Below are 14537 nucleotides of genomic sequence, written 5' to 3'. Positions count from 1 at the left end.
CGACCACAATGAACATTTGAAAGATAACCAGTACCATAGTGCTTCAGTTTCAGCTTCACAGTTTGTCATGTCTTTTATGTATTGTGATTGTCTCTATTATCTATTTTGTATTTGTATGTTTTTGTTTTTGTTTTTTTTTAATCAATTACTAAAAATTTCAGACAACCCTATTTGAATGGGGTCCCGACCCCAAGGTTGAAAAATACTGCTCTAAAATGTAAAATCTGCAGTTCTCATAAACCAGGGGTGTCAAACATAAGGCCCACTAAAGGTTCCAATCCAGCCCACAAGATGAATTTGCAAAATGGAAAAAAAATTACACTGAAGATATTAACAGTCAAGGGTGTCAAATTATATTTTGAAAATACTTACATTTACAAACTATTCTCACAACAAAATGGGAATAATCTGAATAAATATGAATAACCTGAAATGTTTTTAAGAAAAAAAAAGTTGCATTTTAACCAAATAATAGACTCACTATGATCTGTAAGTTGTATTAATAATAATATTCATATTTTCATCATGCAATCTGACACTAAAACAAAGTGAAACAATTGGATTATTAGATATGTTAAAGTTATTACACCTATTATTTTACTGGTCCAGCCCACTTGAGATCACACTGTGTTGTATGTGGCCTCTGAACTAAAAGGAGTTTGACACCCATGTCATAAACCCATATTTTATTCACAGTAGAACATTGAAAACATGGTGTGACTGATGTGTTGCCTCTTTTAACCATGGATGGATGGATGGATGGATGGATGGATGGATGGATGGATGGATGGATGGATGGATGGATGGATGGATGGATAGATAGATAGATAGATAGATAGATAGATAGATAGATAGATAGATAGATAGATAGATAGATAGATAGATAGATAGATAGATAGATAGATAGATAGATAGATAGATAGATAGATAGATAGATAGATAGATAGATAGATAGATAGATAGATAGAATACTCAAAACACTTAACAGTTTGTAATATTTTGTTCACTATCAAAAATGTAAATGCACAAAATTAAGTAAAACAACAAAACACTGAAACATTCTGTGGGTGTGTTAGTTCACAATGTCTAATTACAAAAGAAAAATGGGTACATTAATGACATTTATTGTGATATAAAGTCATTTTCTCCCCCAGCCCTTGTTATAAAGCAGATTAATTGCCAGGAAAACACAGAACTATGACTGTTTGCTCAAATACAGCATTTTAATTCTTTTCCTCCATCATGCTTTCCATGACTGTATCATCCCTTTATGAAAAAGAAGAATTTAACAAGACATAAAACACAATGTTTATGCTCTGTGAATTGGCAACAGGCTTTGTTTTGTTGTTTTAGAATTGTGAGAGTAGGCACTTCAGCAGTCACTCAAATCAGCACATGAATCATTTATGAAAGCGAGTTATTTAACGCAGCCTCTGCTCTTTGCACTTAGAGCAAAAAAAAAAATCTCTGCAGAAATGTTTTGTTACTGACGATGTTAGTTTTCGGTACTGAAGATGCTCCTCTGATCTTCATGTTTTTGGGGCGAAAATAAACACTTATACCACAGATAACCCAGGCTGGCAGGGCTTTTCTGTCACGTTCCTGGTGAAGCAGAGTTTGAGGAATTCTTAAGCAGGGGGTCGGTACATTGGCATTCAGCTCATGGAAGGTGTACAGAGGTGGTGGTGGTGGTGGTTCGATGGTGAGGCAGACTGCAGACGGACCAGAGGATTTATGGGCAGGTTCATTATGTACCAATGAACCATCAAGGAATAAAAAAAAAACAAAAAACACTTTGTCCACTGCTGTAATCTCTCTGTCAACTCCTTCTTCTGGCCAGGCTTAGTGACAGACTGGTAGGTGGCTGTTTCTCCATGCCATATTTCATAGGATTATGGAGACTTTAAAGCAGGAGGCTTTAGCTCATCTCCAATCTCTGGCCGGATAGAAGAAGCTTGTGTGTCAGTGTGAGTAATGTACACACAAGTCCACGTGGCCATGCAGCGGCCGAGGGGCTGATATGAGCAAACATTCCTGTGGTCAGAGACGCGGTGACACAGGGATCTGACCGAGTGGGTAAAGGTCAGGGGAGAGCGTGTAAAATCTCAGATACGTCCGCCTAGATCCAGCTGCATGTGTTTATGTGTGAGGTTGTGTAGTCAGATGTTTTGTCGAGTATGCAAGGTCAGTTGTTTTGTTGAATGTGGCCGGACGTGTGTGTTTTTCAGTGTGGATGGTGATTCATTTGCTTTTTTCCTTTTGGCACAAACTAGTCATTATTGCACTTTAGAGTTTCATTAAATGATTCGTCATCTATTTTGACAATCAGTAAGTTGGTTTGATTAGTTTTTAGGAAGAAAACTTACAATTCTCTGATTCCACACTTTCCTACTCTGTATAATTGTGAACAGATGTTCTTACAGATGGCGTAGATCAGGGGTTTCAAACTCATTTTAGTGCAGGCCCAATATGATCTCAAGTGGCCAGACAAGTAGAATAATAACAGTAAAAATCAAAAGGAAATTACATTCTGAAAATGTTTATATCTATAAAGGTTTCCTTTAAACGCTGCAAAAGTCTAAATCTTACCCAGTGTATTTTTCTCATTTCTAGCCAAAATATCTCATCACACGTATCATCTTATTTTAACTTATCATCTAAAGAATAACTTGTAAGTGAGATATAAGAACTTATTTTTAGACAATAGATCTTGAACATCTTATTTCCATTGGCAGATTTTTTTTTTTGCTTAATTCAAGATTTTTTTTTTTTGCTTAATTCAAGCAAAAAATTCTGCCAATGGAACAAGTGAAAATTATCTCGGTAAGATTTCTTGAAATAAGATTTTCAAGATCTATTGTCTAAAAATAAGTTCTTATATCTCACTGAAAAGTTACTCTTTAGGTGATTATGTCTTATTTTAAGTGTGATAAGATATTTTGACAAGAAATGAGAAAAACACACTTGGTAAGATTTTGATTTTTGCTGTGAAGATATGAATAACATGAACTACCTGAAAGCTCTTAAGAAAAATAAGTGCAATTGTAATAATATTATATATGAGCACATCACACACATGTATATCACACCTTGCAGATCACAGTGGATCTACAAATACACAAAACATGTAGAAGTATTAGTTACAATTGCACTTTTTTTTCTTAAGGCATTTCTGGTTGTTCATATTTCTTCAGGTTATTAACATTTTTGTGAAAGGATAATTTGTAAATGTAAACATTTTCATGTAATTTCATTTTTTACACTAAAACAGAGACAAATTTGGAGTTACCATTATTTATAGGTTGTTGTGATAGTGTTTTACTGTTCTGACCCATTTTAGATTGAATTGGTCTGTATGTGGAACCTGAACTAAGATGATTCCTACACTTTGAATTGTTAATATCTTCAGTGTTACTTTTGTATTGGACCAGACTGGGGCCAGAGTGGACCCTTTGGTGGGCTGGTTTTGGCCTGTGGGCCTTATGTTTGACACCTGTGGCATAGGTAGTTGATGCTGCAACCATAGTCCATGTTATTTGTGTTTTATTGTGTTTTATTGTATTCCTTTCTTTGTATTTCTGCTTTTATCTATATGGTGACCTTGAGCAATTGTAGTTTCTTGGTGGAGGTCGAACTATAGTGGATTTTTAAAGGCCGGTATGTAACGACAGTCAGAGAAGGAAACAACAATGGCTCTTTTTAACAAAAAGGTTTGATATCAGCAGAAAATCCTTGACTTCATTAGAAACTGGTTTAAACTGCACATCAAGCTCAAATAGATGTATCAATAAATCTGTAACTGAACATTAAACCAGTTGTTAAATCCAATATTTTTTTTAGCTTTTTGGGTTATTATTTTGCCAATAATGCCAGTATTTCTAGTGTTAAAGCCTGATACTTGCTATTGGGTCCATTATCGTTTTAATTTCAGGACATCATCTTGGGCTTTGGGAAAATAACCGTTTTTCACCACTTTCAGACATTTCTATCGACCAGATTCCTACATTGAAAAAAAACTGCATTTAATGAGACTTTTACCAGTCTGACTGCAAAAAAATGAGCTCTCCCTTGCGGTTCTGAAAACACATTACAGTTATCTTATTTCCATAATGTGGCTCCCAGACTGACCGTTTCCCCCAAAACAACCCGACCAATTCCTATATCTGAATTATTATGAGGTTGTTTTCTTGTGTTGTCATGCGGCAAATATGTTGTCTCCTGAGAATACCGTACAGGTCGAGGAGTCTGCACTGCAGATTTAACCTCCTTCCCCTAGTTGTCCTTCTTTAAGAGAATCATAAATATTTAAGGTTTAGTTTTCATGGAGCCTCCTGTTTATGCAGTCTGGTTGTGCTCTGTGTGGTTATCAAGTCACACTGAGGTCTTTGCTTAACGGGGAGATAAATTGTGCCTTCCTCCCTTCCTTCTTAATCACTCATTTGTATATATGATGTCTCTCTCTCTCTCTCTCTCTCTCTCTCTCTCTCTCTCTCTCTCTCTCTCTCTCTCTCTCTCTCTCTCTCTATATATATATATATATATATATATATATATATATATATATATATATATATATATATATATATATATATATATATATATATATACATATATATATATATGTATGTATGTATATGTATATGTGTGTGTGTGTATGTGTGTGTATACACACACACACACTGAAGAAAAACCTCTACTTTTAACTAATGTGACATTGTTGTGCTGCAAGCAAGTAAAAGTAGAATTGTAAATGAGAATCCCTTTCTTTTAAAATACACAAACACATTTATTTAGGAGGATAAAAGACTTTTCAAATAGTGCTGGAATACTAGTATTCACATAGTAAATCTGCGATGTATGTGTTATCACAGCTCAAACTCTATGCCAGAAGCTATATACTGTACAAGCCTATGTGGGATCGTGTAAAGGACTATTTCTTATGTGACATGTTTACTTCTCATGAAAAAGCGTGAATGTTCCACATATAGAGGCACAATTTGGCAAGAAGCTCATATTGTGTTTATCGTGAATAATATTAGGATTTGAGTCCGTTTGCTTTGTTATCATGGTACAAGCACAGATTACTCCTCATGAAATGCACAGTATATGTATTTTAAGTCAAATATACTTAAAATAGTGTAAAAAACAAACAAACAAAAAACTAAAAAAGACACAAGGAAGAATGGGCTTTCATTTTGCATTTTTGCACAGTGCATCTCTTCACTCACAGAATCCAAAATATCACCTTGCATACTCTGGATCTTTTCTGATTTTTATCATTGTACAGGCTGACATCGCACTCACTAGTGTTGTAGTCAAGACCACCTAAATGGAGACCAAGTCAGACCCAAGATCTGGTTATACTGAGACAGGGACAAGATCAGGACCAGACCAGAAACATGACAAGGACAGTATGGCAGCCACGTTTAGAAAGTGGTTACATGACATTATGAGTGATGTAGTTTAACATGACCAAAAATGGTAGTTCTTTTTTTAATCATAATTTCATCATTTTAAGGTGATTCCACTTCAGCAGAAAGCCCAGTTTATGTATGCATCATACCTGACAAACAGTGATATGATAGTGAACTGATATTTCCTCCTGACAGACATAGCTTCTCCAAACACTTAAGATTAGAAATGAGTCCCAAGTCCTCAAAGACCAAGATAAGACGCTCACAATGTCATTTTGAGACTGGTCCTAAAACTGCAGGACCCAGGTGAAAAATGCAAGACTGTACAATGCAAGAAATACACACCTTCTATCTGCAGTTTTCTCCTTTCACACCAAATCAAAAGACTGAAAATACATGTCCTGACACTGTTTCATGCGTTGTTCCATGCTTCTGTGTTGAGTCGACTGATGTCTGACCAAAACTGATCAGCAGTTGATAAATACAGCTGTCAATCATGTATGTATTTAAACACTCCATCTTGGCTGAAAATGTCCTGGGATTAGATAAAGTCTGAGCATCATGAGGTAGATTTTCTACAACCTGAGAACACAGGTGCACAAGTGTCATGTCCTCTCAAAACACATGAATTATAATATGTTGAAAGGTAATTATGGAATTATGTAAACGCTGCACCTTTAAACCAAGACCAATCTCGAGTGCTATAATACTATGCTCATTCATTTTTTGGCTGTAGCTCCACAGAGTGTGTGATTTGCTGAATGCACTCGTCATACCAAAGGAGATTTCAAAAATAGTTGGAGTGTCCATAAAGACTGTTTATAATGGAAAGAAGAGAATGACTATGAGCAAAACTATTACGAGAAAGTCTGGAAGATACTATTAAAGAAGAATTGGAGAAGTTGTCACCCGAATATTTGAGGAACACTTGCACAAGTTTCAGGAAGCGTGTGAAGGCAGTTATTAAAAAGAAGGGGGACACATAGAATAAAAACATTTTCTATTATGTCAATTTTCTTGTGGCAAATAAATTCTCATGACTTTCAATAAACTAATTGGTCATACACTGTCTTTCAATCCCTGCCTCAAAATATTGTAAATTTTGCTTCCCCACCCTGTATATATGAGCATATTTTAGTAATGAATGAAACAGATTTGTATTACACAGTCCAGACACTTTAATATTTTATTCTAATAAGCAGACAGACACGTGATCCAACTCGGAGTAATTGACGTGTAAAGCAAAATACCCAGAAGTCACAGTGAACCAACTGCAGTCAAGTGCTGACTGGACATATTTACTACCCATCTAAGTGAATAATGACACGAAGGTACACACACACACACACATGTACATACCCAGGGCTTTAAGTGTCTTAAATGGGCTTATGGGGGCTTTGAGACCGTGGTATTAGGGCGTCAGCTGGCTGATGCCTACTGTACAGCCCAACACCTCCTCTTCCTCCTCCTCTTCCTCCACTACCTCTCTGTTTGTGTGCACACCAGACAAGACTCTGCAGAGTTTGACTTTGAGAAAACGTTCTTACATCTGAAAACCTAAAAATCCAGGAAACTCGTGTTTGAGCCTCCACATATAGACATATATCTGTAGGTTACAGGCTGCGCTCGCTCTGAACGCAGCAGACTTCCCTCCAGACGGAGCTTTAATGTGATTATATTGAGCACTCAGTTATGTGGCTGCTATACAGAGCTGTGCGTGAGTGAATGGACTGCAAACATGGCTGATTGAGGTCTCAGTTTTGGGCTGTTTTTAGCTCACCAGCTGATAGGCCATGAGCTTTGGACTTTAGACTTTAGATAAATTTTATTTCGAACATAAGTAGGCAAAATACATTCCAGAATTAAAAGGACACTCCAGTATATGGAATTAAATCAACCAAAAAAGAAAACAAATGTCACACAAATGTATAACTCTTTCATGTTGGCTCTTTAACAATACTTTATGTCAGAAAAGGAGTAGTAGTAGTAGTAGTAGTAGTAGTAGTGTAGTTTTATTTCAAGCACATAGAATCATCAGATAACAAACCACCGTATAACATGGTCAAACAAAAATTTTCTGCGCTTGAAAAGGAGTGGGAAGAAGTATAACGTATAGACACCCACCCCTTTTTACAAACTAATAATAAAATTAAATCTGCTTCCTTTGCTTTGTTAACACACCTTTTCTTCCATACATACCATTCACATACACTTTTTTGGTCACTTTACACACAATCAGATTTGGCAACCGTTTAATCAACCATTTTTGATATAAACTATAATATTTAAATGCACTAAATATTTACTTCAAATACAATGATCACTAAATTTGATAATATCTTCTTATGATAATTAACTAATTACAATAATATCTTATTTTATGCGTACTTCTATGTTATAACTAGATATTCGCTTATTCAGATATTGTTCTATATTTTGTTATTATAGTGGATTTATACATCCTTTTAGATACACAAATTGTAGAGTAGGAGGAAGCTGAGCTTATATTGTCCTACCCCAATTGTGCTGTTGTTTGTAAATTATTATCTTCATTAGCATTTTCTTCAAACATCTTCTTTGATGAAACTTCTGGTCAGATTAATTTCAAATTTTGTACATATCTTCCTTGAGATAATTTCTACAAAGGCTGTTCACAGTTTTGAGATATTTTTATTTTGGGATTTTTGATGAATTTTTTTTAATGGTGCCGTGGTTAGCACTGTCGCCTCACAGCACGAAGGTCCTGAGTTCAGTTCCAACCAGGGACTTTTCTGTGTGGAGTTTACATATTCTCTGCGTGTCTGGTTGTTCGTCTCTATATGTCAGCTCTGTGATGAACTTGCGTGTACCCCGCCTTTGCACATAAGTAGCTGGGATAAGCTCCAGCGACCCTAGTGAGGATGAAGCAGGTTCAGAAGATGAATGAATGAAAATTTGCCTTTACTTATAACATGGAAATGGTTACAGATATCAATATCGTTCCTATTGAGCACTGTTAGAAGTCTTATATGGACTTTCATTTAATTCGTTGAGTTCTCCTCCAGTGAAAGTACCACCCACCTCTACTGGGAGATTGATCTCCTGCATCAAGACCACAAGACTCTAACTTAGCGGCAGAACCATTCATTCATTGTTATTTACATTATTAGGACTATAAACAGATGTTATTATATCATTAAGGAAGCAAAAGTAATGTGTTACGTTGTAAAAATGTGAGTTGTTAGTGGGATTTCATAAGTTTTCTTCTTCCCATTCCTTTTTGAGCAGTACATATTATATTGAATTTATTTTGTTATTACTAGTGTACATGGCAATTGCTATTTTGTCTTGATCACATCTATTGTTAATATATTTGCGTTAATATTAATTCCTTGTGCACAAAAGATGTTTGCTTTTTTCTTCTGCTCAAAACAAATAAATGAATGAATTGATTCTTGACAGAACATGACACTGAGATACAGGGATTATGGTCCTGTTTTTGTTTCTGTTGTGGGAAATGTCTCTAGAGGCTGTAATGACATGTGGAGTGTGATCTCTAAAACTGTTCTGTTTGTTGATGTTCTCTGACTTTCTCACCTGACTGACTCTTCTTTCCTCCCCTCCTTCCTCTTCTCGTCCCATCCAGCCATGCAGCAGGTGTTGGATAATGTGGGTGAGCTGCCCACCTCCGCGGGCGCCAAAGACATCGACCTGCTCTTCCTGCGTGGCATCATGGAAAGTCCCACTGTACGCTCTTTAGCTAAGGTAGCACACACACATACATAGCTCGGGGTGAGCAGCAGTGAGCAGACTAACAGCTCCACGCATCCCCTCACCACCACTGCCGCTGCCGCCACGCCGCTGCTCTCGCTCCCAGCAGTGCTTTGCTTTACTGTGGTTGCAGCCTTGAAGATCAGTAAGGCTTTGACTGACACGCTGCTCACAACTCCAGACAATAACACAAATGTATTCAGAACTGTCAGTAACTCAGCGTTGAAGCTTTTCACTGCGATGCCTTTTTTTAATGATGGTGCATGTACGGTGTTGCAGTTTCTCTCCAACCATTCATTTCACCGCTGTAGGAAGCCTGGTGTGCACTGACTTCAGTTCGAGGAAAGCCATAGTTCCTGTTACAAAGGCTGGCGTCGCTTTCCACCATTCGACTCCTGCTCATACTCCTGGAACTTGTACAGATGACTAACTATATAAACAAATTCTAGTTTGACGTTTCAACACTGAAACACAAGGCAGACAGTGACAAAAAAAGAAAAAAAGAAAAATCAGAATTCTTGACACACCCAATACCAAAGAACACCACAAAGCAGAGTCATGAGAGTTAAAGTATGAGAGATTTAAGGGGGTTTAGGAGGTGTAGGAGCAGATCCACACCTCCACCACGTTGGACTGATGGGATTCTACAGAAGCTCAGAACTTCTTTTTCTTTTCATTTTATAGCAGCATGCATGTAGTGTTAAGGTGCATTACTGCCACTATGTATGAATGTGAACAAGGGTTACTGTTGTCTTAACTAGAAACATCAGAATGGACTGAAAAAGGCTAACGTACATAATTAAAAGGAAAACTCATATCTTCCACAAGATATGGAATTCATTTCAAAAATTTTTAGAATCAAAGCCTAATATCTCATTATCATAACTTACAAAGTGAGACCACCAATCCCCTTTTTTTGTTTTTTTTTAATGATGTTTGATTATGTATCAGATGTACAAAAATGGATGTTGAGAAGTATTCAAGTCATTATTACTTATGTTGTCTTTCACTGCTGTTTCAAAATTCAGAGGTGGTCTTGGGGGGGAGGGTTCTGGGGTTCCTAATTACTTGATAGACACAAAATGTTGGGACACATCATACCTACAATGATAACAAAATGAATGAAAAAGTTCCTTCCAGTTGTTGTCACTAATTACCACAATAAATGTCAAATCAACATTACTTTTAAGTTTAACATTTGTGGTTTAGCATTTTTATTTATAGGTATTTAAAACTTATAGAATGATGAAAAAAATTATATTCAGTAAAATGAAGTAAATAGAAACTTCTGGATTTCTTTGTTTGCAGATGACAGTGTAAACAAAGGCAACCTTATAGTTCAAATAAAAACATTTTTCTCGATGTATACATATATTTTTTTAATACTTATCAGGCTGTACGTACTTCCTTTATATCCAGATTGTATCTTTATACAGTGACTGAGAAATGCATATATGTGGACATTAGGACTTTACTAAACCTATAAATATAATGTTGGTCTAGGACTTTTTCACAGGACTGTAAATTATATTGGTCATTATCATTTTGTAGCCCAGCACCTGAATTCAATATGCTCCGATATAAAGCAAAAAGTGATTGTCTAGCAATGATTCAACCACACAATAATTCTTTTTTTTTTTTTTTTTTTTAATTTGGCCTCCAGTATGAGTGGTGCCATGAGTTGCTTGACGGTTTGGACCTAAGAAGGTTTTGAACCTTACATCAATTCCCCCTATTGGTTGGATTTTATTATTTTATTACTGTATAGCTGTAACCTGATGGGAGAACAGGACAAGGTTATACACAAACAAACCTTGATACAGACCTTGAAATGGAAACAAACAAGTAAAAACAGAACAGCAACAACAACAATCGAAGAACATCAGTGAATTGAAGAACAGAACAGTCCAATATCAAAATATGTCCCCCTACTTCCCCCCTTCTCCCCCAATCTCTCTCTCTTTTTTTTTCTCTTCCTTTTCCCTCTGTCTTTAACCCCAACTGGTCAAGGCAGATGACCATCTTCCAGGAGTGGGGGTCTGCTTGAAGTCTCTGCCTATTAAAAGGAACTTTTTCCTTGCTACTGTCACCAAGTGTTTGCTCCTGGACGATTCTGGAGGGTTTCTGTAAATTAGCTTGAGAGTCTGGTTTTGACCAGCTGGGTGCTTCTATGAAACTGGTCCCTAAAAACAGGACATGGGGGCAAAGAATTCAAACCAGATGTAGAGTAATGTTATGAAGCAAGTTTGGAAGCACTTTGGGTCATTTTAAAAATGAATATTTACTGAGAAAAAAGAGAATCTATTTTTCAGATAAAACTCTTTTTTTTTTTAATTTTGTATATATATATTTTTTATATACAAAAATCCACATGTAACACAGTCAAAAGGACAGTAAAATTACGCACTACTATGTTTTTTGAATATTTCTTTATTCTCTCACAGGTACATTTTGGGAATTGAACTAATTATACAAGGCAGAGTGTTTCATTAAAATGACAGCTGTTGCAAAATCACTCTTGATTTAGTTGTGTTTAAATGGGCAGGTTCCACATGTTACACGAGTGGACACGATGGGTTACATGTAAAAGGAAGATTAGAAAGAGTAGAAAAACTACTTGGATCGACAAATTTAACGCAGTGTCTTTATTTATAGTGGTATATAAGACCATTTCAACCCATGTTTTCAGATCAAACACACTGACTTCTAGGTAGCTTTTCCTGTCCCAGTTTTGGTCCTATTTTTTTATCCCAATATTTTATTAAAAATTCATTAATTTTGGGATGGCTCAGAGCAACAGTAAAAAATTTTTGCATTTATCTGAGGTCCTCATTAGGTCCATCCTAGGGGGAAATATGTCTAAATTTCTCTTTTATTATTGGGTCTGAAAAGATGGCAAAGTTCCAGATACCAAAATAAACCCAGTTTCATAGAAACACACACCTCTATATGTAAAGTGTCATGAAATAACTTTTGATATGATTTGGCACTATATAAATAAAATTTGATTGATTGAAATAACTGGTAGCAAACAACAAGTAAGGAAAAAAAGAAACAAAAATACCAACAGAAGAACATTAATGACTTTAAAGCAAAATAACTCAAAAGCAGTATGACCCAAGGGTAATAACAAGCAAGTGTAGGTGTACATCTGGATGTGTGTTTGAGTGTGTGGGTGTGTGTAGGTTTGTGTGTGTGTGTGTGTGTATGTGAGAGAGAGAGAGAGAGAAACACGCAATAATTCTGTGCCATATCATCAGTTATAATCCTTCAGGTGGCTTCTTTTTCACACATTTGTCAACTCTATAGAAAGCATTTTCAAATATCAGACTAGACTGTATACCACTGCAGCATTCCAGTACAAGGACGTGTTTGACATATGCCAGAACATAAACACTGCAGTGCATCATGGGTAGAGATGTGAATGTTCACTAACCTCACATTTGATCATGATGCACCTTTGCGTCATAACATTTCCACACCTCTAATGTGAACCCAAAGCACAATGACGTATCAGTTTCTATGTTTTTTTTGGAGGACACGCCGTACCCCTGTCTGAGCTTGTCTGTCTCCCAGGCCCAGGAGCAGCTGGAGGAGGTAAAGCTGGAGGCGGTGCAGGACAACAACATGGAGCTGGTGACTGAGATTCTGGGCGACATTAAAAACCTCAAGGTGAAAGACGACAGTGCAGCAGAACTGTCGAAGATCCTCCAGGAGCCGCACTTTCAGGTGAAGACACACTTTACATCTACTACTATCTGCACTTTTTCTTTTTTTTTTTTTTAATAAACCTTTTTATTGGATTTTTCATACACACATAGCAATATCTGACATGTACAATGTTTTCAGGTGTTCCAGTTGAAACGTAACAGGAGGTTGTCTTATACAATGTATATTGAGAACAACACTTTTAATCTAAGCCAGAAAGGCATCTATGAATGAAAAATAATTAACCACTATCCCTTCCCACCCATTATTAACCCTTGTGTGGTGTTCAGATTTTTGTTATTCAGCCAGTGTTCGTGGGTCTAGTGGACCTGCTGCATTTGTGGGTTTTTAATTCAACATAATCAAACAATTTTATGTAAAAATACTCAACGATGTTTACTTCATCCCAATTACAAGCAACATAAAAACATATGTGTTTAATATTTGCCTTTTGCCTTTGTTAGGTCACATTTATGAATTAAAGTACTACTTGTTTTTAGTTTGTTTTTTCAATAAAATGCAATGTAATCAAGATATGAGAGGAAAAAAATCATAAAAAAATAATTACTCATCATTTTTCTTTTAATAAAAAATTAAAAGGGGTCCCACAGAGCCAGACACCACACAAAACACAAAGAAATATATATAAAACAAAACGAAAAAACAAAACAAAACACATGACCACTGCTGGATTTACAATAAAAATAAAATTGAAATAGATAATTAAAACAAAATAGAGGACTAGGGGGTGGGGGTGGGGGCATCTAGTCACTCTTTGGGTGAATAGTAATTCTATCTAAATACTCTATGAAGGGCTGCCAGGTGTTGTCAAAAACATGACTAGAACCCGCAATTGAGAATGTAACCTTCTCAAGCTTCTGCACTTTTTCATGGATAGAAACGTTAGCTTGATGTAGCTTTTATTTACTATTATTCTTATTGATCAGAATGTGAGTAAGATAAGAAAGAAAATGGATGAGAAGTAGCCACGACTGCCTGCTGTGTATCCTTCGGCAGCATCGCAGAGATGTGACGAACAGAGAGAAGCTGTTTATTTCTGTCATAATAGCGCTACACTTTATCTCAGATAGAATACAAGTTCCATAAAAACATTATATTTTCTGTTTTTTAAAGCCGAGCAGGGAAATCAGGTCCTTTATAAATGATTTATCTGTTCCTTCAGACCAAGGAAATGAAAAATGCACTAACATATGTGGTTTCTGAAACATCACATAGTCTTTAGTCTTTTATTTTTGTGGTCTGAATCAAGAGACAAGTTTATAAAACACTTAATTTAGCTTTTATTTCTCCTTATTGTTAATACGATTCAGGAATTATACATCAGTAATAGACTCAGTGATGATGAAGATGCAGAAAACCAAACATATTGTCAATATTTTATAGACCCCTTGTAGTTCGCATACTGGTTTGTACTGTGGTTTAACTGAGTTTAAGGAGTTTTAATGGATGTTTTCTACTGTTTTTCTGTAGTTACAGTAGTGGATGTTTTGGGTTGTATCAATAAAACGCACTCTCTGAACCGACCGGGGTTTAACACAGACTAGACCGATAACAGTTTGACTTCTGAGTCCAGTGAGGCCTCTGCACCAATCAGAGGCCTCGGTTCTATAAGCTGAAGGATAAGACCTTACTGACCTACTGAGA

At 36.2% G+C, this 14537-nt stretch overlaps 1 protein-coding gene across 6 annotated transcripts in view; it reads left to right on the top strand.

Moving 5' to 3' along the window:
• Positions 1 to 14537, top strand: part of pals2b (protein associated with LIN7 2, MAGUK p55 family member b) — a 49455-nt gene that overhangs the window by 19659 nt on the left and 15259 nt on the right. For 3 of the 6 annotated variants that reach the window (XM_030147133.1, XM_030147132.1, XM_030147129.1), the window contains 2 exons: positions 9040 to 9158; positions 12702 to 12893. In XM_030147133.1, the coding sequence (XP_030002993.1) occupies positions 9042 to 9158; positions 12702 to 12893 (309 nt within the window). In that variant the 5' untranslated portion in view covers positions 9040 to 9041. The remainder of the gene's footprint in view (positions 1 to 9039; positions 9159 to 12701; positions 12894 to 14537) is intronic. The other 3 variants (XM_030147134.1, XM_030147131.1, XM_030147130.1) reach the window with 2 other exon arrangements.

Source organism: Sphaeramia orbicularis, chromosome 11 (genome assembly GCF_902148855.1).
Source record: "Sphaeramia orbicularis chromosome 11, fSphaOr1.1, whole genome shotgun sequence".
NCBI lineage: Eukaryota > Metazoa > Chordata > Actinopteri > Kurtiformes > Apogonidae > Sphaeramia > Sphaeramia orbicularis.
Note: the sequence above shows the minus strand (reverse complement) of the source record. Positions and strands in the feature narration are given on the sequence as shown.